The sequence below is a fragment of the Corvus cornix genome, chromosome 10 (genome assembly GCF_000738735.6).
Source record: "Corvus cornix cornix isolate S_Up_H32 chromosome 10, ASM73873v5, whole genome shotgun sequence".
Lineage (NCBI taxonomy): Eukaryota > Metazoa > Chordata > Aves > Passeriformes > Corvidae > Corvus > Corvus cornix.
Genome location: NC_046340.1, coordinates 14,851,950 through 14,878,314, shown reverse-complemented (window position 1 = coordinate 14,878,314; position 26,365 = coordinate 14,851,950). Strand labels below are relative to the sequence as shown.

General features: G+C 38.5%; 1 protein-coding gene and 1 long non-coding RNA gene across 15 annotated transcripts in view; one reads left to right on the top strand and one right to left on the bottom strand.

Moving 5' to 3' along the window:
• TJP1 (tight junction protein 1) overlaps nucleotides 1-26,365 on the bottom strand; it is a 190,353-nt gene that overhangs the window by 156,953 nt on the left and 7,035 nt on the right. The window contains exon 1 of one of the 11 annotated variants that reach the window (XM_039558020.1): nucleotides 1,806-2,004. The exons of 8 other annotated variants lie outside the window; for them this stretch is intronic. In XM_039558020.1, the coding sequence (XP_039413954.1) occupies nucleotides 1,806-1,972 (167 nt within the window). In that variant the 5' untranslated portion in view covers nucleotides 1,973-2,004. Of the gene's footprint in view, nucleotides 1-1,805; nucleotides 2,005-26,365 lie in introns of those variants that run through there. 2 more of the 11 variants (XM_039558023.1, XM_039558021.1) reach the window with 2 other exon arrangements.
• Nucleotides 1,779-26,365, top strand: LOC109143430. 4 transcript variants are annotated; one of them, XR_005602836.1, is made up of 6 exons: nucleotides 2,230-2,939; nucleotides 5,143-5,247; nucleotides 5,531-5,750; nucleotides 7,171-7,271; nucleotides 14,500-14,587; nucleotides 19,818-21,318. It is a non-coding gene; the product is annotated as an uncharacterized LOC109143430 (long non-coding RNA). The 4 variants fall into 4 exon arrangements; XR_002043582.3 differs by lacking the exon at nucleotides 2,230-2,939 and adding an exon at nucleotides 23,376-26,365 and having other exon boundaries at nucleotides 2,948-5,247; nucleotides 19,818-20,008; XR_005602837.1 differs by lacking the exons at nucleotides 2,230-2,939; nucleotides 5,143-5,247 and adding an exon at nucleotides 1,779-1,882.

Here is a 26,365-nt window from a genome sequence, read left to right as displayed (position 1 = left end):
TTTAGCCAACTAAATCTTCACACAGCATTGCATTGCAGCAACATGGTGTCAAGCTAGAAATGTTATGAAATGCAATGCTTGTGGTATGTATTAGTGTGGAGCCACTATAATATTTTGCTGTACCTCAAAAAGCACAGAATCTCACCATGAAACAGAACAATATAGATCTGATCTAACTTCAACTGAAGACAAAGTAGGAGTTGAATCAGGTCCTTTCAAATGTACTTTTAAAGCACACAAATATATATAGCTTCCCCTCATCATGCCACCAAATAAAACACTTCCAAGAAGACACAGGAATTATTAAATAGAATAACTGTCATCATTACATTTCCAATAATTAAACTTCCCAAAAGATGTAACACACAACTGCATCCACTGCTGCACAGAGACAGGAGTGGCATTTGGGGAGAATAAAATAGGTATGGTACACTTTATGTAACTTACATAACCAGAATCAAACCACCGAATACATTGTAAAAACCTCTGATCAAATGTAATAAAACTTATCTGCATGATGAAATATTTTTGTCTAAAACTTAATTTGATTTTTTCATTACAATCAGGATGAACAGATTCATCAAACTGTGTTCTATCTGCAAGGAATAGCAAGATCTGGAATTAGTAACAGAAAGCTTACTAGTTCCACATTATGTTTCTTCAAGTGATACATTTTCTTGACACTGTCTATACTAGCTGAAACTGTGGAGAAAAGCAAAGTATAAAAAACCCCACATTCTACAATTCATGTAAGGGCCATTTTTATTACAACTGCTGACATGAAAACATTTTTATATCTATGTTTAAATAAAATGACCTATCATGCCTTCTGTAACACTTCACTTTGCTTCCCTAGGACCAGGTAAGTACAATGAAAGAAAACTGTATGACCACTACGACCTAAATACCACTCTTAGTTTTTTACAGATAAGAAACTCTCAGTGTACAAATTTGTGACTGATACCTTCCTCTCAGAATATCTGAGATGAGAAGTTCACATATTTCCTCCTTATTTGTCCTGATGATGACACACGTCCCACGGCTCCCATCGAGCGAACAGTGGGCTCTTGCCCGCCCACGAGTGACTGGGTATTGCAGTGCCATATGCCTGTCAGTGCCCTACTCACCCACATTACACCACTGTACTTTAATACATTTTTCATAACATGTTGTTGATTCATCCAGAAAAATCAGTTCAGCACACAATCAGCAAGCACAAAAGGAGTGGGAATCAGTAAGGGGAAATGCAGGGTTTAGGGGAAAATGACCGTATTTGAACAGCACTACCTCTGGCGCTCACTAATCTATCAGACCTGCGTCTCCCTGTTCGCATTTTCTCGGTACACCTGTCAGCAGCAGCAGGGGCAGGCAATTCGGACCCGGCTCTGCACAGCCCGGGGCGGGAGCACACTGCGCTACATCGGCGGCAACACTCGGGCTGTCACGCAAGCGGTGTCCCCGCCGGAGCCGCTCCCGCGCCTCAGCCCTCGCTGCCATTGCCGCTGTGCCGGGTCCGGCAGCGCCGTCCCCGCGGGAGCGGAGCCTGCTCCAGCCGCGTCCTCCGCCGGGCCGGGCGCGGACAGCTCCGCCGGCACCAACAACGCCTCCCTGCGTTTCCACACGGCTGGCGGCGAATCCGCCGGGAACTTTGTGCCCCGGCGATGCCCGCCGGGAGCCGGAGGCCGGGTCTGGGCACGGCGCCCCTCATGTCCGCGGGGACCCCCCGCCGCCGCGCCCGCCCGTCCCGCCGCGGCCCGCGCTCGGCCCGGCCCGCAGTGCTCGCGGCCCCGTTTGTGCCTACTCACCACAGCTTCCTCTTTAGGGGCATCAGACTGCCCCTGTTGGAGGCGGTCACCCCTATGGCCATCTGCAAGACAGTCAGGTATTTCTGATACTTCATTTTGCCGTCGCCCCCCCTGTCCCTGCCTCGTCCCCGCCGCCGCCACCGACAGAGTCTCTCCAGCCGCTGCATGCAATCATCAAATTTTTATTTCCAGGCATCTGCCGTCCCTGCGTCGCGCTTCTTCCCCTCCTCCTCCTCCTGCCGCGCTCCCTCTCTCTCTGCCCCCCCGGCTCACGCTCTCCTCCTCCTGCCGCACTCCCTCTATCTCTGCCCCCAGCTGACGCTCTCCTCCTCCGCCTCCCGCCGCGCTCCCGCTATCCCCGCTCCAGCTGACGCTCTCCTCCGCCTCCTGCCGCGCTCTGCCCTCCCCCGGGCCCGCGCTCCTCTCCTCCTCCCGCTGTCGCACTCCCTTCCTCGCAGCCCCTCGCGCTTTTTCCCCCGACCCACTGCCGCGCCTCCCTCTCCCCCACCGCGCTCCCACCACCCCGCGCTGCCCGCCCCCGACTAGGCCCCCCGCCTCGCCTTCTCCTCACCTGGGCTATCTTTGGGCGGCAACCGCCGCACCCCCTCGCCCCCGGGGCGGGCAGGCCTTCCCCACCATCCCTGCCGCCGCCGGGGCGCTCCCGCCCCGCAGCCCTCCCCGATTACCTGGGGTATCCCGCCCCCACCCATGAGGCGCAGCCGCCGCGCTGCCCTCCCGCCATCAGGGGCGCGCCATGGCCGCAGCGCTGCCCGCGCCTCGCCGGCCTCGCCTCTAATCCCATTAGCGCCTAGAGAAGCCCCATGTTATTTTAATCGCCTCCCCGGCTAACGGTGTCGGTTGTAAGGTAGCAATAACCGAGCTCCGGGGCAAACGCCTCACCGCCTGCCGGGGCGGCCCCGTGAGGGGGAAGGTCAGCAGGAGGGTGGGGTGAAGCGAGGCGAGGATAGGTACGGGTGAGTTAAGGATGAGGGCGACAGCAGTGCTCAGGCGAAGGTTTGGACAGCGCATCCCGCCAAGTCTCCCTCAGGAAGGGCGGCTGGAAGGCAGCTCCCGCCGCGGGACCATAGGAGGCACCCCCAGCACCTGCACGGGGAACCGCACTTAAAAACCCTGGTGAGGCCACAGGGAACCGGAAGGCAACCCCTTTTTTATTTTTTTTATTCCCATGCGAGGAAAGCAACTGGAACATGTTTGAGACTCATATGATGATAAAGCCGAAGTATTAAATTTGTTTTAGAGGGGTGCCCACCTTCTGGGTGCTTAAGCACAAATAGCTGAACGTGTAACTGTGTCATGGCCTGAGGTGTGACACAGTTATTATGGCTTTAATCTGTTCTCTGCCTTCCTCCTCAAGCTCAGCACTAACAGCAACAGAAGACTGTGGTGTCTGAGAAGTGCATTTGGAGTAAGTTCTATCATCTCGTACAGTATGATTGGAGACCCTCAGTGCAAACATCCTTGAAATGAGGGGTAGCACTTAGCTGGACACGTTGATCAATGGTGGTGGGAAATACTGTGGCCTGGGATACCCTGTTTAAGCACGTAGATAGATATTTTGCGGAGTGCAGATAAGAACAAATCCATGCTGAAGGGACAACTTTTCATTAAGCTGCTATAATGTGAAGAGTATGAGTTGTAATCCTTACCCTGAGTTGAGAGCCTGAGGTTGCACTGTCAGCTAGGAAGAAATAATGTGAATAGTATTGTCACTTTTTGGCTCAGAGATGAGCGTTTCAGTGATTTTTTGTGTGTGTGTGAATGTGTAATATATACCTCAAGGCTGCAGTGAGCTGCATTCTGCCTGGGCCTGTTCACTACACAGGAAGCAGAGAAGATAAATGCAATACTTAACAAGCACAACAGATTTTAATTAGAAACACAATAGTTGCATTACTGTAGTCAATGAGTTAAATGGCTTTGCATTTTCAGCCAAGAAATCTGATGTTCACAAATGTCCTGAAATTCTGTGTCACAAATGCTTAAAAAAATTCAAATGGCAGCTTGATGTCCAGTATAAGCATGTACATCTCCAGCTCTGAAGATACTGTTAATGGGCTCTTTGACTTGAAGAGCTCAGGCATTACAAGCAATGAGGGATGGCTAACTTGAAATGATTAGGAAGATTAAGGAGGTGGCATTAATTGTTGTACTTAAACAATGCTCTTAGCATGCTAACTGGTAAGTATATATCTTATATACACAGTGTATCAAATTAGTTTGAAAACCTGTAGAGTTCTTACTTTGCCTTAAAACCAAGAACTGTAAAACGAACACATTGCTTTCTCCTGTGTATCTAGTCATCATTAGCTGGCTGAAAAAACTCTTGTTGCCCACACATGTTATAAGAGAGTAAGTGTGGGCTGGATTTTGATCTCTACAACATTAACAGAATTCTAGAGACATTGTAATTGAAAGAGTCATTTACATTTGTGCAATACTATTACGAAAATAGTATGCACCTTAAAATGGTAGGAGGTACTGACTAAAATAATGATGAGACTGTATTAGTATAGATATTGAATGTTATTTGTTATTATTAAGTATATGAATGTTACACCTGTCAGCTAGAAAAACATACCTCATGTAGAAATTCTTGAAAAAAAAATCTAGTCCTAAGCTGGTTGTAGTGGTAGAAATTTTGTAGATCAGACAATCTATGGATATGAGGAAGCAAAGTTTATTTGAAAGATGATAAGCCTGGAAGAAGCAGGTAAGCTGTCGGAGGTTTTTACTTTGTAAAAGGACTGTGTATCACAGAATCCCAAAACACTGTTTTTCACTTTTACATTGCAAGTTTGGGACATAAGTTTATTTTTAGTATTGATATACAAAAGAGTTAAGAAATGTGGTAACAGTACCTTGCATAAAGACTTACAATGGAGCGTGGGTGTATATTCAAAACTTCTTTAAAAGTCTGTAACGTGATTCCTGTTCCTAATTCAATAGGGATTCCTAAATCTATTTAAATTTGCTAAATAATGACAGTAACTCCAAATTTAGCTCTATAGTTTTCAACTATTAAATTACATGCATCTCGTATTAACAAATTAACTTAAGCCCATTTTATGCACCATCTTCTGTACTTCTTGATGTGCATTACAGGTATAAAAAACAGTTATTAATGAAGACACTTCATCCTCTAATTTTAATTGGCATTATTTCTGTTTCTCTTGTACCTGTTCCTTCTTAGTGTGGCTCCATTATATATTGCCTTTCAGAACATCTTACTTTAAGCACCAATGTTTTACATATATGATGAAAGAGTAAAAAGATCCTGTCTTTCTTGCCTTTCGGACAACCAGCCTATTTTTAACAGGAGTCAATCAGCAACTTCCAGATTAGGGGAAGCGTTCGGACATCCCACTGTTAGCTCCAAGCCCTGCATGGACCTGTTTGCTGAGCTAAGACCAAAATTTCTAAGGTAGATATCCCTGCAAGAGAGGCTCTCTGATGCTATTTGCTGTTCTCCATGCAAACCAGTTCTGTCTAAATACACTGTCCTTCACTGCAGAAAGCTGGAACATTTTTTGAACCTAGTGTGTGTTTTAAAAGCAATTTAATTCCTGTTAAGTTAATATAGCTGTTTCATAGGGCTTTTTTCAGTACAAAACCAAGCAGAACCATACTAATTTCTTAATTTTATTTGCTCAGGTAACTCAGCTGCAGGCTTTACCTCAGAACAAGCTATAATCTATTTCTTACAGTCTGTGATGCCCTGGCCTCTTCTGAAACCTGTCTCCAGAATGACCTTCTGATGCACTTCTTGGCTCAGAGAACAGACTGCTCTTTCACAGCTACAGGTTGCAATGTTGTGTATGCCTGCTACACTGAGTGGATGTGCTCTTGGCACAGCTCCACCCATGATCGTATGTTTACACCGGGACAGTGGTGTATGCAGAATATCCATGGAAGGAGCCCGAGAAGGTAGAGTTTAATGCCAGTGTGTGTGATCATCTCGGCCCACACCATGGTGATTTTAGGCTGTTGTCAGCAGCAGGAGACTGACTCACTGCAACTTAGAGGGTGCCACTGAGGCAGTTGTACATTGGGAGCTCCCATCAGCTGCTAAGACTGAGGAAGCGCAATTGTGGTGTAAAGCTATTTTCATCCTAAGTTGTGCCTCTTGTTTTTTCCATCTTAATGTTGATAGTATATATATGAAATTACAGGGAGTGCAAAGCAAGATTTGGCAGCATGATCTACCTCTTCTAGATTTGATTTCAGTAAGCCTGTCACTGGGATTGCGGAACCTTATCTTGCTTTCCGTTATCATCAGCCTTATCACACAAGCCTGTAGTGCCAGTTGTCACTAGGTGCCATCCTTTTCAAACTTTCACTTGTGTCAGTTTTGACTGTGCTCATAGGATGAGCGGAAATTTAGGTCTGACTCAAAAGACTTTGGAGACACTATAGAAATGCACTTTTTAAGTCTTAGGTATGCTTAAATTACTTCAGATAATGTAGTTTTTCTGGAATAATGTAAGGAAAAAGAAACTACGCTTCTAACTGGCATTGCTGTGCTAGTGAACAAGCAAAAATGCTTTTTATTTGCTGATGTGGCTTACTTTGTTCAACAAACCGGTATAAGCTACTGTTTGGCAAAAAAAAAAAAATCCTACCAGAATAACTGGCATCTTTATTAGTAATGTAATGGTTGCATTGGCAACTTTTGAGGGCAGATTAGACCTTAATGGCACATTTCTAGCATTCAGTTGCATTGATTTTTAGGCTTGCAAAATTTATTAGAACTAAATCTAACATTAAATAAACTTGCTGCTGGTTTTATGGAATATTAAATAATGTCTTTTATTTGCATCTTAGGATAGTCTTAATTTTATCTGTACTGTGCATAAAACAGACACTTTTCATTACATGATCTGTTCCATATAGTTCTCAGTACTGTGCTACTGTGTATGCTGAAGAATTAACATTTTGTTTGCTTCTAGGATGAATCTGTTCCCCTTGCTGACTTTTACTCCAATGATTGATAAAAAAATCTTGATAAATGTCATGTTCTATGCTTCTGTGGTATTTAATATGATTTGGGAACTTTGTATTACACAGTTCAGTTGGTAAAGTGGCAGAGTCCCAGACTGATAGAATACAGTAGTGACATTAAAACACAACATTAGTTGACTGATCTCTGTCTGTAATTTAATCAAAACGTGCCTACTTACTAAGGAAGGTTTTTTTCTGCAGGAGTTGTTAGTAATGTGAACTTGTATAGTTAGTCAGTTATAGTAATAATATTAATAAAGATTTCCATTAAAGCTATTGTAACCGACTTCCTTGCTGTTTCAATCTGTCATGTGTAAACTTTTTATATCTTCCATTTCCTTTCCAGAAAAAAAGAGACGAATCACATCTATGAAAGGCAAAGCAATTCAAAATCTCCAAGTTTGTCGGATGCAATGACTCTGGGGGTTATTTTCTCCCTCCTCAGAAGTAAGCAAGAAGTGTGTGTGTTTGTGTGTTTCCTAACTTCATTTAAAATACATAATTATGTGACTTTTTCTGATCTACTACGGTTTCTTTGTACTCACATTAATGTATTTATTGAAAATAATGCAAAGGGTTTTACCTGGCCTATTACAGCTTTTTTTCATAAAATACATATTAAGTGAAGGTTATGTAAATATATATGAGAGATAAATACAGTATCATCATAAAAAATAAACAAAAACACCTGAAGGAATTTTCCTATCACACTTTACTGTGGAATTGACAGTGTACACAAAGGGAAGTTTTCACATTTCTTTGAAGTGTCCTCATGAGAGACTGGCTTGGCTGGTGGCAGAGAACTGTGGGTCTAAGTGGGTACAGTAGTGAACTGACACAGACATTTAAAACTAGTTTGCATTTTCTGAAACTGTTCATCCTGATCATTCATTTGAGCTGCCAAAATAAAAAGAAGTAAATAATTTTGCTTTGGAAGGAAAGAATGTTCACCTTGTTTTCTCAGAAGAAGAAAATATCTTAAGAGAATTTATTCACAGAATAAAAAATTACTGTGGATTAGCAAGAAGAAAGGGTTTTCTAAATTAAGCAATTGAAATATTTACAAGAAACTTGTGAGCAAGTATCCCTGTTATACTATATAATTACAGGGCATTTAGAAGTGGTTTTCTATACACATAGTGTTAGTGCTGCTCTACCAAGTCTGATGTGGAATTGCTTTATACTATTAAAACCAAATTTTAAATTACTGCAAAAATAAGAATACTATTAAAGTGAGGAATTCAGGCTAGACTAAAGTGGACTTGTACAGCTGCTGTCCAGTGATTTTAGATATACCCATTCCTTGCAAGCTTGTAATGCTAAGATTTTACTCTTAAAAGAAAAAAAAAAAAAGAAAACTACCCTAAGTCAAAATTATCCAAATATCACATTATGCCTGACAAGCATGACCCTCTCACAGGATAAAATAAGCTTAATGTAGAAAAAAATAAGCATATGCATGAATTCCATTAGTGCTCTCTGATACAGCTTATTCATGTAGAAAACTACTGGAGGGAAGAAATCACCAAGCGTACAATTTCAATGTGAGATGCAAAAGAAAGAGAAGCGTAAGTAACATCGCTTCCCAGAAAAGATTCTAAGGAATAAAGTGCCATCTGCAACACATCACAGTCTAAGTACACAAAGATCTAATTAATTAATCTTGCTAACTGCGTATTGGTAGAGCTGTGAGCCTCTGTAACTCTGAGGTGAGGTGTGATCAGGCCTTGCTATGATTTTGGGATGTAGAGTTGTTAATAGCTTTCATTTTTAGATGCTATGCCCGATGGGGAACCCTCCAAGCACACAACAGTTAAAAAAAAATGGAAGATTGTAAAAAGCAGGGGATAATTACTCTTCCCTGGAGGAAGGGTGTAAAATTCTGAAAAACAAAAATTCAGAATATTGCAGGCTGGGAAAAAAATATGGCTATCTGAACTGCTGTGGTAGATGTGTTATAGAACCACTGTGAAAAATCTGGAACGAGGACCAATTCATATGGCTGCACTCAGTTGTCTGGAAAGACTACTTGCTTTGCCCCTTTTGTTTTCAGTTCAGTGGTGAGTTTTGTGCACGGTACCTGTACACATCAGGATAAGTAGATCAAAATGACAGAGAGTATTACTAAAATTTAAGGAGTTTCTCTTGCCAAAATTTATAAACATGCCTAATTTTATAAATTATTTTTATGTTATAAATAAAAATATCTAATTATCATTTATTTACAATATTATAAATATGAAATTTATAAATTCAGAGCCTTATTTAGCATCTTTAATATCTTTAATTAAATGCTGATAAGAAAGTTTCCACATTCATAAGATACAAGTCTGAAGGTTAGCTGGATGTTTCCTGAATGTATTGAAATTGTTTATAATGTGAGTTGAAGACCGTTTTATATCTCTAGCTGTATATTTGCACTTACTACAAATATGAAAATAATTTTTCACTTTCAAGAAGAAAGTTGCTCTTATTAGAGTGTATAAAGCTGTTCTCATTATCATGTGTATGACTGTTAATATTATGCTATTTTAATCAGATTAGCAGTACAATGAAAATTAATGTAATAGGATTTGCTATAATTAGAGGCAAGTATACAGTAATCTACTATGAAAAGAACACAAAAAATGTCAGTGGAGCTCATTACAGGGATATTGTTTATGGTAATTATTCAAATTTTTTAAAAAACATGCTAAGTCTGATTTTAATAATTTTTTTTTCTTGACACAACTTTAATAAAACAATTCAACCCAGAAATGTTATTACTGTTCAAGTATTACTCTTTTCTGGGCCAGAAAGAAGTGGAACTAACTACAAACAATTTTAACAACTGAAGGACTACAAGCTGCTCTTTTCATTGTCCTGTCCAAATAAAAGATACAATGAAAACAAGGAGTAAAAATGATAAAATAGTGCTAAACAAGATTTTTACAACATAGATGAAGGATCTAAGTGCTCAATATTTACCAGTATTAATACACCTCAAATGTTCCTATAATTCCAGGGAAACATACATGAAAATTTGGTTCAGATTTCAGATCTGCTTCCCAAATGATTATACTGTTATTGTATACCTGTCTCTTGTAACGTTCTCATAGATCATAAAACTTAAGATACACAAATGAAGCCTAAAAGATGGACATTAAGAAATGAAAAGCTAACTTAAAAGTATAGTTAAATGTAATAGCAAAAACTTTGATGCTGCAGGGAATTTTTTTGGTATGTGGGACTCCACCTGGTGAAAGAATCAGCTTGAACACAGCAGGGTGAAGGACTGGTTCCTATGATGTCACTTTTGCTGTCATTAGTAATTAGGTGATGCCATCCCTAGGGCCATGGTACCCTGTCACACTGGAAATTCAAAATACAGTACTGGGTTACAGTGTGCATCTACAAAGCTTTCAAGAGTCCAACATGAATATTTTCAAGAAAAAACAAAACTATTCATGCTGCTAAGAATCTGCAAGATCTGGTCTTTTAGTCACTGAGTGTTTAATTTTGAGGAAACAGCAGAGGTAGCACTTGTAACATCCTAGTGAGATAGAGCTCTCCCGTTAAGGATGTGTGTGTGAAGAAGGGTTATATATTAAAAAAAGAAATTCATGAGAGAGATAAAAATCAGCTGAAAGGAACTCTTGAGCCAAGTTTTGAAAATGTTTCAAATTATGGAAGCCTAACTTCAGACAATATATGTCTCTGTATCCCAATTCAACTTTCTTTTATTAAAAAAAATTTATATTAAATTGGACCAATATTTTCAATGTGAAAAAAATTTAATATATGTCATTTTTTCAGGTGTATGGAAATGAAGAATACAAAACACTTTTTAGTTTCTTTCAAGAATATCAAATACAAAAGAAAGAACAGATCTGTTAATTCTAGCTACATGTAGTTTTGAATATCAAGCAAGTATTTTTCTTACTGCATCGAATACATGAGGGATGTACATTCATCTATCTTTTACTAACCCGTGTCAAGACTTTTCTAGATTCTAGTCATTTATAACAATAAAAATTCATGTGCAGATCAACAATCTTGCTACAAACCAAATTTTTATATCAAATAAGCAATTTTCTGTCCTCTGCTTCAGAGAAGAAACAATCAATTCTAGCTTCTTTTATACACTGCAGTTATTGATACTTTTGGCATAGATGATCTGGCTCCAAATTTGCTGTGAGTAGACCAATTTTTTTTTTAATTGCCCCAGTATAAAAATAAAACTGCCTTTATGGCATTCCTGATGTTATGCTATCAAATTGCATAAGGCCTTCCTTCCTGGGCAAAGCATGAATAACAAAAGAGAAAATGGAGGTAATTAAGCAATTTGCCATTCGTCCCTTAGCAGAGAGTACAAAATTTTGGGTTTGCGTTGTGGGGTGGGGTATGGTGTGGTGTGAGTCAGTCCCTTGGTTTTAAGCAAAAGAATAACACAAATAATGCACTAGTAAGGTTTTGTCTGGTAAAGTAAATAGACTTAAATCAGCTTTTGCCATTATGGCAGTTTATATAACATTTTCCTGGTTTTTATAATATTTCTCTTGCTTGTTTTTAGACATTAAAAAACCAGAAGCCTGCACAAGACTGTTGTACAAGATTTTATTTGTCCAGTTTAAAATTGGTCATCACATCAGTATTTTCTGATACTGTAATATTTCTACTTCCTAACATGTTTCAAAAACAAATTGGCAAAAGCTGTGAAGCAAAGTTATATTTTAATATACTCTCTGTTCTTTCCTTTTGTTTGCCTCTAATTATTTAACGTGTTTGCTTGGAGATTTGAAAGAAAAAGCAAGACCATGTTAGGGTCAGGTGTACTCAGTTGGCAAAAATGAATAAGGCCACATGGAAGTGATCATTTTATACCATGTGAAGGTCTGATAGCATGGTCTAATCCATGCATTTTGCTGAGTGTTGGGAACAGTATTTCTCATGAGTGATTTCCTGAAGGTGACCTAGATGGTGTCTGTCCTGAGATCTGTCATGCTGTGATCTGCATGACTGCAATGGCAGCATGCACCATGTTAAGAGTTATGGGATAATGACTCTTCTCACTAGAACCGACTACTTTTTTTCTTTTTCTCATTACACACTACCAGGTTTGAGATCTCACTTGCTCTCTTGCCAAGTAATCAATTTGCCCACCATCTACATGTAAAGAGCACCCAAGCAGTTAGGAAACTGACTGGTTCTTACTCAGTACTGTGGTTTCTTGAGAGCTATTCTTTGGCTCTCCAGACTTTGGAGCCCCAAGAGAGTATACAACAAAAATGGAAATGGTGCTTATTGTTTAGTTAAAGAATCCTACTTTTTTTCTGTGAATTTTTTTTTAATAATGTACAAAAGATAAATTTTGAAGATTAACTATTAGAGCCATAAATAGACATCTCTCCTGGCACCCTGAACATCTCTGCAAATCTATTCCTTTTATTGCCGTAGTGCAAACCCTTCCTCAGAACCATCTGCAACACTACTGAGATTTGAAAACCAGAACATAGTAAAAAGACCATAGCTTAATGGATAATGATCAAGGACATTCTCAAACTCACTGCACTTATCTTCCAGACAACTGCCCAAGCAGCTAAAGCACCTCTTCATTGGTCTCACTCCCAAGTGAAAGATATAAACACTACAGAAGCCAGAGAACTTCTCTAAAGAAAACCAGCTGATTTCTCACACAAATCTAGTGTGATGTTCCTCCTCCAAATCTTTGCTGGACCTTAGTGACAAGCAAATAGAATGAATAAAGCAGTGACCACACAATGGAACAAATAAATAGCAGTGACTATTCAAATGGAATTAACAACATCAAGCTTCTTATCTGCTCATGTAGCCAAAAGTGATGATGTTCCACTCATTGTGAGTGACCTCGCAGTGGCTAGAGATAGCGTTTTGCAGTGCTGACAGTTTGAATGTGTACCAGAGTACACTGTCACTAAAAGAAAACATAGATCTAGAAGACAGAAGACATAGTGTTTGTAGGAACAAAGCAAAAATACCAACACTTGCAAGTAGTCACTGCAACACACATTCAGTCTGGTGATCTGTGCACATCACTGTGACAGCAGCAATAAATCACAAGCTCTGCAACTGTTCAGAGGAAAGGTTTCCTGTGAACCTGAAGCCAAAATTAAGGTGGATCATGTGGTATTGGATTTACTCCATTCAATAGATAAGTTTCTGGTTATCTTATTATGCAAAAAACATACATACCATCTGTCTTAGGCATTTATGAAATATTATTACTGTGGTATCTGTACCGTGAACAAAACAGAAATAGACTCTGCTCTTGCCTTCCTGTATTTTCATATGATCACATCTCTAAGTAAGCTGCATTATTTTCAAATGATCTTTTCTACTGCAACTTCTGAAAGCATAGGTGTCTTAGCATTGTATTGCATCTTTTACCTGGTCATCCAATCAAAGGTATTTATCTTTGTAATTCCTACTGACTTCTGTAAATTTTGACAAAATAGTGCTATTCCACCAAAATAAAACATTAAACTCTCTTACACAACTTGAATCTCAAAAATTTCTAATGGATGGAAAACACACTTAGAAAAATCATTCAGCATAGCAGCAGAATAGTTGTCCAGTAGCAAAGAAGAGAAGTTCTACATAAGTATTCTGATGCTGCTCTGGTTGCAAGGAATTTTATTCTCTTGATGGATTTAAGATTAGAGTAGCACCAATGTCATTTCTCAGTTACTTGCCGTCCTACTTGATGCAGACATCTGACATCTCATGACAAATCTGATGCTGTAGAAGCTCAGCTTCTCTCTGGTGAACTGTATTACAAATACAACCAAATTCAAGGTCATAGCTAAGATTCTAAGTGAATATGATAAGATAGAATTAAATATAATGCATAGAATCTCATCTGCATTTCTGTCATCTCTTGTATGAGCGTCTCTGAAGGAGTTATAATTGTGAATAAATACAACCTCAAGATTGATGAATTTCTGGGGGAGTTGGCTACAAATGTTATCTGAAGATTCATATAATCTTCAGACTGAAATTGCATTTTCCATTTTCTTTGCCATAGGTCTTTTACAAAGAACATCAAAATAAGAGACACTGCTTTTCCCTTACAAAGGTATTGTCATACTGTGTTTATCTGCTCACACACCTAACAAGCACCAGTGACAAACATTCCTGCTCCACTATATAGCATTATTTTAAGATTACTCTATGTCCTCTTCTAACCTACTGTACATAATCTTATCACCTCTTGTCTCAGTTTGTTTCTCCAAATGTCATTAGCATGCTTTAGTCTAGCAACCAGCTACTTGTCCTTTGAATTCAATTGGCCTTCACTAGGTGGTACAAGAGAAGAATATTTTCTGCTATTTTCAATCAAGAAACCTTGAAGAGACATTCTTGTTCTTCACATGTTTTCTGGCTAGCATTGAATAGAAAGAGACTAGTAAGGAAGCAACCCATATAAAAGCACTACAGATTTCATCTTGACTTCTTCTGCAGACCCAGTATTGAAACATCTTGAGACATTTTCATGGAGTTTCTTGCTAGCCTTGATGTGCTTTCTTTTTTTGATGCTTCCCTCTCCAATATCGTAAGCTAATTTTTTCTTTGCAGTCTGTTCCAAGTGTTTTACAAAGAACAAATTCATCTTGTATCACCTACACAAAATGACAATGCTGTCTCCCATTTTTTGCAGCAGCAGCAGCGCTGAAGTTACTCATAAATTGTCCTGTGCGTTTGACATACAGCCAACAACTGGAAGAAGCAAACTCACCCCTCCCCAGGTATTTTTCTTCATTTTGTAATTTCACTGTATTTACCAGACACTGTTAGTTACTGTGGTATATATACTTATTTTTACTTTTGTCAACCCAGAGAAAAGAGAAGCACCGTCACTTGATTTGCACATCCCAGTTTTCTGTAATCTTCTGAATAATTAATGGAACACATATAATTGAGCTGTTTATATGAACAAAGTTTACATGTGGTTTATAAAGCTTGTTCCTTTTTTTGCATTTGTTGTAGTAGGAATACATATCCTCTCACCTATATTTTAGAAATAAGTTCGTAAAGTTCTAAGGAAACTCACATGGAGAATAGGAGAATGATACTAAAGGGATGAACAAACCCAGGAAATCAGACAACTTTGAAAATGAACTTAAATGATCCTCTTGTTCCTACCTGCTGCATATTGCCTTTATTTTGCTGTGTCTGTACTAATAACAATGGCATATTTTCTTGTGTAAAGTACAGGAAGCCAGTGGGCCAAAGCCATATGTAAAATATGTTTCAAAATTCTGCAGAGTGGGATAAATGGGTAATCTAATGTTTCTTTATCAGGCAGCCATCATATGTCGGTATGCTGCCTGTAGCAACAGATAGCACAGTATATAACATTCTGAATTCTGTAACTGAGAAACACATTGAGCAAAAACCAGCTGTGCCTGGTTCCAAAAGTACTGCTTGTATTTCTACTTAGCTGAGTAGACAGGGGTTATTCACAGGCAGTGTTTACCATTACTTTGGGGGAGGGTTTGAGGAAGGGAGAGAAAAACTCTAGCTATGTTTAAATGTCCTATAGTCTTTCTTATGTACTCCATGCTTTGATTAAAACCATGTGTTCCTGCTTGTCCCTCATCCTTTATCCCCTACAGAAGGAGCAAGTAGTGATAATTTGCAGCAAGATTTTTATGTAAGTGTCCCCCTTACATGGGTTTTGTGCGGAAGGGAAACATATGGTTCTGAAAGAGCATTAATACCCAGGTACAGCTGGTCTTTGAAGATTTTAAGTGATCTAGATAAAAAGAATTATCAAATGCCTCCCAAAGGAGACTGTGGCTTTATAACAAGTGTAACACTTATAGGGAGATGTCTATGAAGACCTAAGAATAGAGTGGGGGTTGTATTGGCAAAAGAAAAATAGACACATAAGCAAGTAAGACAAAAATAAACCCCACAACATGGCCAGTGGCAGAGAACTTAATCACAGTCTACCAGGTTGGCAATGAAGAAAAGGAAACTGATTAATTCATCTATTGTTATTAGTTAATGCAACAACCAAACATTTCTCCATGACAGCAATGTCTCTGCGCTAGGTTTTTATTATCCTGTGGCGCTGGCACTCCTATTACTCAGAGTTAACACTGATTTAAAACAGAGTTCTGTTTGCTTGATATAAAGACAGCTATCAGAAAAAAATTAGAGTCAGACCTTAGTGAGTATCAACCCTGTTTCCTATCTGAAAGACTCATTGGATTTAAAGAAAAGTCACTTTTAAAGAAGGAAAGATCTAAGGCAACAGATTTATTTGAGGAGCTGATCCCAAAAAAATATGTTCAATCTTTATTTTTATTGTACAGAAATATCATATAGTTCCAACCATACTTAATCAGGCTTCATTACTCCAGAGTCCCAAATAGAAATGCCAGAGCTGAGACTGGACAGTCATTAACTGTTCTTGTGCAGGGTAAAATGTGAAGGTGTATGTTCCCAGGAGAGACCAGATTTCCAAAGGGATAGAGAATAAACTTGATATAGAGAATGAGAAATTCAGAACAGAAAGTTCATAACAGAAGGTTTGGGGAACCTGGGAAATTTATGAAACTCCTATAGTTTCATGACTGCAAGAGGTAAATTAAAGGAGCAATAGAAAGTCAAGAGGAAAGATGGAAGAAAACTGTATAATCCAGGCAGTGCTGTGAGAAGAGGAGCCTTGTCTCACTGGGATTGGTAGCAAATCCAAATCTTACTGTCAAATACAAACGAGAAAGCTAAACCACAGAATCAGAAGCCGTGGGCCAATTCTGCATAAATGAAGTTATATTTTGCAGGACTGCTCAAGATAAAAATCCATTTCAGAAATAAGCCACTACCCCATCTATGTTTACAGCAGCAATGAAAATGAAGTTGCTAATACAAAATAAGCACAAATCCATCATTTCTCCTGAATTCTGCAGAAAGAACGTATGCAGATAAGGTGCAAATCTAGTCCTGGGGCTGCCACTGGATAACATGCCCCTAACTAGAAGGATTAGAACTACCATGACATAAGAAATCCTAAGTTAATTTGGAAGTGGAACAGCTGAAGAAAGGCTATTAACAGAAGCTGGAATTAGAATGCGAAGTTAAATTGCTTCAGATTATTTCTGTCTGTGCTGATACTGGTGCCAGATGTGAAAGTCGGGTGAGATAACCATCTTTGAAACTACCAAATCTTTTGTAAGTCAGGGAGTTTAGGAGTCAAGATCAGAGATATTGTACCTATGAGTGTAATAAGAAAAAGTTCCTTTTAACCTTCTCATGTAAGATTGTAGCAATAAAAAAATGGAAAAGAGAATTATATGAAGGGAGGTTCATCTTTTATTTTTTTTTTAATGAGGACACTAAATATATTAACAACAAGTGAAAAGTTTAAGTTATGGTAATTATTTTATAATAACTAAAAGTTGCTTCACAGATTTTTAACAAGGTATGTCCATGGACCAGCTGGTAAGGACCAGCTTGACTAAGTAATTCCTCAAACCAAAAGTAAATATGCTGTGGTCTTAAGTAGGTCCAAGTTGCAGTGTTGTTCTATAATATCTGCATGTGTATTTTATAATGTTACAAGTTATTAAGCATGTTGATGTATAAAAATATGCAGAAATGTTGGCTGCTCGTAGATCATACAGCACGAAGAGATACTAGCTACATAACAGATTAGTAACAGCTGGATGATTTGGAACCAGAAGGCCTAACATGCCAGTACAGGGAAAATTTCACTCAGTTTACAGAACAAGACTACTTTACCTAGGGCAATAAAACAATGCCTCTAGATTGGATTTTGCAGAACCAGGGGCTCCCTTGTGAAACTGCACGATAACTTAGGCATGACAAAGATGTCACAGGATCAAGGAGCCCAGCAGAGAAATTCAGCTGCCTGGAAAGATTCTGACTTGAGAAATTCTGATTGCTTGAAGAGTTGAAATGAATAAAGGAATTAAGCTTGAGGTTACAAAATTTAAAATGGAAGCCTATGCTTTTGTGCTGTAGTGTGTCTTTATGAATATTTCAATTTCTTTAAGAAATAGATCTGTATTCTGTCATCTTTTATCTTTAGAAAGATTTCATTTCATGAAGTGCTTAAGATTTTCTGCTTTTAGATTCTCTTTTGGCAGGGGGGTGGGTTTTTTCCATGGAAAGATTTTCCAGGTTTAATGCCATATTTCAAAAGAAATTTTTTTTCGCTGTATTTTGTTCTTTCCCTTTGACAGCCATCATTGCTGAGTAATGCCCAGGGTCATACTTTTGAAAAGCAAATTCTTCCTTTGCAGCATTGCTGCAGGACCTATGGCAGGGTGTATATCCAGAGAATTAGGTGCTTATCCTCCTCTAAGGTATAGGTTGATGCCTGATATCAACCTTGATATATGGCAGAAGAGTGCCAGATGCAGATGGCTAAAGAAATACAAAAGGGGATATCAGCAGCTACAGAAATTGTTTTAGGGATATATAGACATACATTCACATGTATATACAATTTTGAAATATTAAGCAAGAAATGCATTAAATGTAAGGTATTTTGTTCCACCAGAAAGCATACAGCAGGCTACTAGTCCAGGTCATCAATTGCTTGGATAAAACTCCAGACTGAGCTAAAATCTTCACCACAGAGTGCAAAGAGCTTCAACTGAAGTCAAGAGGGTTGACCCAAAGTATCAAAGATAAAATTAATCTGGATAAAAAGTCCTGACATAATCCCTAGATAGCAGTTATTTTCCTAACAGAATTTATTACCAGAACAAAACTTGAAAAAAATCTCCAACCTTCTCACATCTGTTGGCAGAACATCAGTATATTTAGTAAAATACAATCATTTTCTCATGTAACAGATTTCCACCCTTAATAAATCTTAGTACAAAAAGTTACTAGCATTCAGCTCATACTTAGTGCCAAAACTGGACCAATGTCCTTAATGGGACATTAAGTATTAATATGGCATTGCAGAGGATTCAGGTCCTTCATTGCTAAATCCGGCTTAAACAAAACAAAGAAATTCTATTACTTGCAGAGAAATCAGAAGTGGACCTTAAATCACATGACAATTCAAGGGACAATCCTTGTAGAAGAATAGGGGGTCTTGCCAGTGAAGGTGACCAATTAACAAATCCCAACTGTGATGGTTACTTTTGGGGTTATTAGATGGGGACAAACTTTTTAGCAGGGCATGTTGTGATAGGACAAGGGGTAATGGTTTTAAACTGAAGGAGAGTCAATTTAGATTACATGGAACAAAGAAATTTTTTACAGTGAGGGTGGTGAAACACTGGCACAGGTGAGGTGGTAGATATTCTGTCCCTGGAAAAAGTCAAGGTCAAGCAGGATGGGGCTCTGAGCAACCTGGTCTGCAGTGAGGTTTGGACTAGATGACCTTTAAAAGGTCCCTTCCAACCCAAACTATTCTATGATTCTATTTTTACAGTCATATCACAGATACTTACAAGGACCTTAGAATTTTTCCCATTTATAATTTGATTTCCACTCCCCTGCTCCAGCATTTTTGTTCAACTGGTTTTAGGTTGGCCAAGACAAAATGTGACTAGTTGGTATATGACATGTTACCTCTGCAGTAGATGAACATATTTTGATTTCTACAGCACTGAGTCAGCATTCTGATGAGTTAGCATTTATATTCCCGACAGCTGTTTATTCCTCTCAATGTAATTTCAGAGATAAATGTCCAGAAGGGCCTTGGTGCCCCAGATCTATCAGAAAACATATTTAAGATATTCTGTGGTATTTAAATCATAAAAAAAAAAACTTATTCAGTAATGCTAGGACAAAAAGTGTTTAATTTTTAACATTAAATAACTAATTTAAATCTTACTATATTATTTTGAAATATAATCTGATGAAAAGTCAAAGTATTTTTATTTTCTATGCAAAATCACATCATTGGTTTCTAAGGACATTATAAAATTTAAGAAATATACAGAAACTTCCAATCAGTATTTTTACTTTACTCCTTTTATTTAGTGTTGAGAAAGTAGCCTTTAGAAGAAAAGAAGAGATAAGAACCAGTGCACATAAAGGACCAAATGGTTCCTGGAGCAGCTGACTGATTGTGTCTTACTAAAGCCATGGGAGTAGTTGGCACAGTGGAACACAAATCTCCACAGAACGCAGAACCAGTAGACAAGGATTCACTGAATTCCGAAATTCTTCAGGTAATGCTGCAGGGTTATTTCAGCGAATATGGTGTAGGCTATGATTGTTCATATGCTGTCATTTTAATCTGCATTGTTGTTTTTATTCTTCTTGTAAAGCAGTGCAGATGTTGCAGAGTAGCACAGATTTTATTTTCCTGCATCACCCCTATAGAATTGGTGGGGTGTTCTACCTGATTTAGCACAGCTGCCTTAGCTTTGGACTTTAGTAAGAGTAAACTCTTTCTAGAAGATGTTTCTTCTGAACACTCTTCTGATAGATGTGCATTTATAATATGGTACGGAAATGAAATTTACTGTTAGCAAGATTATAGAAGTTCCTGTTACTCATGCAAAAATAAAATCCAGTTCTGAATCCCATTAAATTAATGTTTTTGATCATATATGGTGGCAATTAATTCTACAGATTACCTATGATTTTGCTAAGATAATACTTAATTGCTCTGTTTTTTCAGACTTCATTTTGCCTTGTCACAGGACAAAAAGAAAAAAAAGATTTCTAATTGTTTGGTTCATATCCTCTATTACCTGCCTTTTTTCTTATCCTAATCTCTAGTCTAAATCAAACAGTCCCTTTTTCAGACTCAGGTAGAAAGATATCTTTGCTTATTAAACTAATAATATATTTTGCCTGTATTTTTAATTTTGCTCTTACTGATTTTTTTTCTTCTTTTTTGGGATAAAGAACAGAGAACAGTAGAGAGGAGTTTTCCAATAGATTCTTTCTGCATCATAATACTTTGGCTGCTGTAGACAACCAACCAGTAGTTCTTACTAAACTTTCTGTATTACTGGCAAGTACTTTTCTTTTTTTTTCCTCCCCTGGTACCTATAAATTTAGAAGTAAAGATAATAGGCCAAATTAACTTGCAGGCAATTCCATTCATCTCCTTTATGACTGTGTCCATAAATGAACATGCAAACCAATGAATAAAACCATCATGGTTATTACTTCAGTAAAGTAAGGCTTTTAAAATACAAGGAGTACTTTTGATTCTAAACTCCTTAATAAAAACCCAAAACTTGAATGTTATTACCCTAGTATTTTTTTCCCGTGTGCTTACTTATGTCAATAAATGAGGTTAAACAGGAGGTGAAAGTCTTCTTCAATGTACACTAAGCTACGATGCAAACTTTATTGTGGAAAGAAACCATCTTGAATCTAAGCATTCAAGATCATTTACTTGGCTGTGACATATACACTGTAAAAAAAAGGTGTAAGTAGAAGATAATATTATCTTTTTGATCCATTAATGAAAATTTATTCGGGCCATTTCTGTACAAGCATTGCATTGCCAACATAGACTAATGTATAGCTGTCTCAAAAATCATTAAATGCATCTTGAAATTGAACACTGGTTACAAATTATTATTATCCCTTCTAAAATCAATTAATAATTCTATTTCTGTATTTATCAGTTTTCCTCTGGCATTATAAAACATACTGAAGATTGCAGTGCCTGTACTGCAATTTTGTGGATGTTTGTTCAACATTCCACTTTGGTTTAAAAACATAGTGAAGAATGACCATCAGGGTCAATATACTTGTATAAAAATGTTCTCAGTTTAATGCTTTGCTTTATTCCCAGCTCAGTCTTAAATGACATGGAAAAAGAAAAGTAATTTGATTAATTGAAATGCTGCTTTAAGTGATTGTGTATATAGCTCTCTGCCTCTTGAGAAATCATTAGCTTGCACAGCAAACAGCTACATCTACTCTCACTGCAGGAACTCCAAGAACTTTGTGCTGACATTTGCAAGACTATTCATGCTGCATACAACACAAATTTTCCCAAACACTGTACTAAATACGTATATAGTAAATGATACCAAAAGCAACAATGATTTTTTTTTTTTCCCCTCATAAACTGAGTATCTGTTTCTTGGTGGTATTGTTACTTCAGGACTTCAGTGCCTGGAGTTCCCAGGTGACACTGATAGAGATTTATTCTGACCTAGAAGTGTTTACAATCTATGTCTTTATGGAAGTATTGCGATGACAAAAAGGTCAAAATTATGTTATTACATATAGTTCAATGCATTTTTTCCTCAGTATGCAAGCAGAGCATATGCTAACAGCAGTCATAGAAGAAATATTTTTATGGCAATTTTATGATTCAGTGCTGTTGGGGCTGGGCAGTAGCAAAGAATATGTTATTAATATTACAGAGGTAATCTTCCTAAGTATAGCCAAGACTTAAGACAGAAGGCTTCTGTGAGAAGGTTTTACTAAGATGCAGTCATTGTGTTATGATCTCTTACTAAAAGACTGGTTTAAATGTAAACTAAATCACAGCAAGAATATGTACATCCCCCAAGTGACAGATGAGCACAGTGACAGTGGGAATGCACACTGCCAGCTCCAGCTCATCTCTCACATAGCCCTTCTCAGACCTGAGACTTCCATTTCATTAACCTGTATCAAAACCCTTAGGAAACCACTAGAGCAGGCAGGAGTCATCTTAAGACAAGACTGCTGGGTGACTGGAAAGGCAGCTGTAAGACCCGAGCCCTGTCTGTGTCCGGTCTGCTATAACAGTGCCAACCTGGGAAGCACAGGAAATGGAAAAAGGCTCCTCTGATTAGTGAAGAGATGGCTTAAGATGTATATAGAAGCCCCATCACAGCTCCCAGAGACGTTTTCTGATGCAAAGAACAATCTTTTTGCCATTCCTTGCCAAGAATAGCCAAAAATAAGGTAGAGGCTGCAGTAATTAACTGTAAAAGCCAAAAATTAGGGAAATTCAATGATCAGAAAAAAACGTTTTCAAGGCCAAAAGCTTTCTATCAAGTTTTGTTGGAAGCAAAATTCAGGGAGAATAGATAAGAGGGGTCTGGATATTTTGAGACATGGGATATTGTGCGAGGAAGCATACATAATGCATTGCTATGGTAATGGTTGCCACAGTTGGTATCTTATGTGGAAAAAAAAAAAAAATCTGTAAAAGTGTACTTACACAAGCAACTGCTGCTTCAGTCACAAGAGCAGTTTAGTTATCTATACTATCATAGAACTTCTCATATTTTACATTTTGTGTAGCAGGGGAAGCAGTTTACTGAAGTGACCATTTATATGGAGGAAATGTAGATTACCCTGAACTGAGCAGGCTACTAAAGAAAGAGTCTGGTCTTTATTATGATGTACTGTACTTACAGGGTCTGATAACTGCTAATGTGCCAACAGTTGCAAGAAATTACAATAAGAGACTGGAAAGAGCTTTAAATGGTATTTCTAAAGTCGAAATATCCAAAAGACTTGGGAAAGACACTTGTTCTGAGCTCTTTATTTCCTTTGCTCTTCTCATCCTTCACTTCTCTTTTACACTTCTTTCTACTGCTGTCTATAGCCACGGCTTATCTGTTCCAGGTTCCAAACTGAGATAAGCAGCTTCCTGTCAAATGAGCCAATGCTGCTGGATGAATTGACCTTGACATGACTGCTGTGATGCCAAAAGCCACAAGCCAAGGGTGACAATTGTTACGTATGTCATGGCTAATTTGTATTGTTGATGCATGTCATAAAAATACCAGGTAGTAAAGACACAGAGGAGTGCAGTCCCTTGGTTTATTAAAATCTAATCTCTTGAACCTCAATAAACACTTGTGATCAGGCACAACCTGAATAAAACCTTTCCATATGTATGTTACCTGTAGTATTAGCTTCTAGTTTGCAAAACACATTTGCCCTGATAATACAGGCAAAATTAGGGATGGCACCCTCAAGGCAGGAATACTGGCAGTGACTTGGGCATGCCAAGTAGCAGGTGTTTGGAGGAAGCCAGTCAAGGTTTCGTCTCACTATTTTCTGGCAAGAAGTGGCTGTTTTTCTCGATCCTTGATTGCATTGGCTCAATGCATCCTCTCTTGCAGAATACCATCCATGAGGAGGTGCATAATCCATGAGAATTTTCTCTTACAGATTCTTCCCACATAAATTTCATCAGGAGAGCAGGATTTTTTTTCTGTTTCCACTGCCACTACAAATCATTCAGATGTAGAGGAAAACAGGACCATTCATTAAGGAGCTCTGTACTCCAAGCACATCCAAAAACCTCCTTTGAGGACTAACTACTTCTCTAAGTAATCCCTGGAAGTAGGAAAAGATGAGGTAGATGCAAGCACCAGAACAGCACGCAGTATTCCAGGTGTGAGCAAATTGTGGCATTATAGACTATTATATTTCCTGTTTTGGTCTTTTTTCCTTTCCTAAAAAACACTTGTATTTTTGGATTGCTGCCATGCACTGAGTTGATGTTTTTGTGAAAATGTCTGTCACAATCCAAAACTTTCACTTCTGAGTGACAACAGGCAACTCAGACTTTACCCCTTTATGAATAAAGCCAAGAACACGTATATAATTTCACATTTATCTGCATTAAATTTCCTCTGCCATTTTTTTAACCAGTTACTTAATCTTAAGGCCCATTTACAGTGCTGTGCACAGCTCTCACACATCCTATGTTGAGTAAATCCTCAGCAAATTTTTCCACTTCACTGCTAAGATCTTCCAATCAATTTTCGAGTTTGTTAGGGAAAATCAATCCCCTGCAGAATTCTACTGGTGACTTCTCTCTGGGTTGTCCCTGTGCTCACATGGTTGAAGGCTTGTTGCAGGGGAACGTGGTATTCAGCATGGCTCTGTAAAGGTGCTGGGGAGCTGTGTGGCCCCTTGTCTTGGACTTCCTGCATGAGAATCATTTGCACTTCTGTGCTATGCTCTGTCCCTTGTGCTGGGATCTGCACACCAGCGAGAGCTGATCAACCCAGTCTGTGCCTTCCTCTGTGCCTGACACACTGGGCAGGAAGTGAGTGGATTATTTGGCATTTCCCAGCAGTGGAGGACTGTGCAATTTCTGTCAAGATTCTGCATTAACTGAGTTCTTCTTGAGAGGGATTTTTTCTATATGCAGTCCAGACCTATGGTCTTTGTCATCTGATTTGACCCCCGTGTAACATACCCCCTTTCATGGGATCAGACACAGGTAAAAAAGAATGAACTTCAGAAATCTAACTTCAAACCGAAGGTAGGACACTAATATCCTTTGCTAAAGGAATGCTTTGGGGCATAGAAAAAGTGTTTTAGAGCAAAGGAAGTTTAACAGTACACAGCCTTGTGACCCAAGACCCAATACAGCAGCTCAGTAGGGAAACTGTAGAATATGAGTAGGAAGTCCGTAGAAATACAATTTGTTTTCCTAAACATATCCAAAAAAAGGAATCATATATTAATCTGTTGGAACTGAGTGAGTACAGCCAAACAAATACAACCTAAACATTTGAATATCTATGGCATTTTATTATTAGGTTTTCACTTCATGGGCTTGATTTACCACTACAGTGCACTTAATTTTGCTGTCTTCATATGGAACATGGGTATGAAAGTTTCCAAATCAGCAAGGAATTCCAAATTCCTGAAGTGTGAAAATTATCATATCTCTGATTTTGGGCTCATACTCTTCACTGGTTTGTGTTTGGATGCCATTTTTTCTTCTCTGGGAAACACAGACTATGAATTTAGTTTGCCACATTCAATGAAGGAAAGGAAGTGTTTGCCACTATGCCTTTGAAACATCAAAGTTACATTTGCATGGGTTGGTAAGGAGCACAGACTCATTAGCGATGTTAGCAAATCAAACCGAGAAATGCTTCTAAATGTCCTGTGTGTATCCTCTGTATCTGTCTCCGTGTGTGTGTGTATTGTGTCTAGGAAAACAAATCATTATGCTATTGTTACAATTCTAAATAATCATTCACAGTTATAATTTCAAATAGGCAGCCAAGGAATTGTACTGTAGTGCAGTACCATCTAGTGGCCCCATTGAACAGGGCTTTATGGGAGACAAGTGTTCAGTGTTAACTGCTGAATGCTGCATTTGTTGATGCTCTTTTTTATTAGTGTCAAGTTTCTGAAGGAACACAAAACACATGCAAAATATGGCATAAACACTCTACTATCTAAACCAGTAATGATGTTTAGAGGTGTCAGATGCCAATATATGTCCAAATAAATTTTAGAAATCTGGTGCTGTGGCTTAACTCTGCACTTCTTTCTGAATAAATGCTGTTTACATGATTTGTATACATTTTTTGTTATTTAAAGCAAAGCAGAGACTGTTGCATTTACAATAGAACTTATAATTAGTGAAGTTTTGCCACACATAAGATTTTTTCCCTGTGCAAGATGATAATTTTCAAATCACAGATCACAGAATTTTCTGAGTTGAAAGGGACCCACAAGGATCATCAAGTCCAACTCTTAAGTGACTTAAGGCAGTCACATCCGGTGACTGAACCCACAACCTTGACTGGGTTATCAGCACCATGTTCTAACCAACTGAGCTAACATTGAAAACCAAC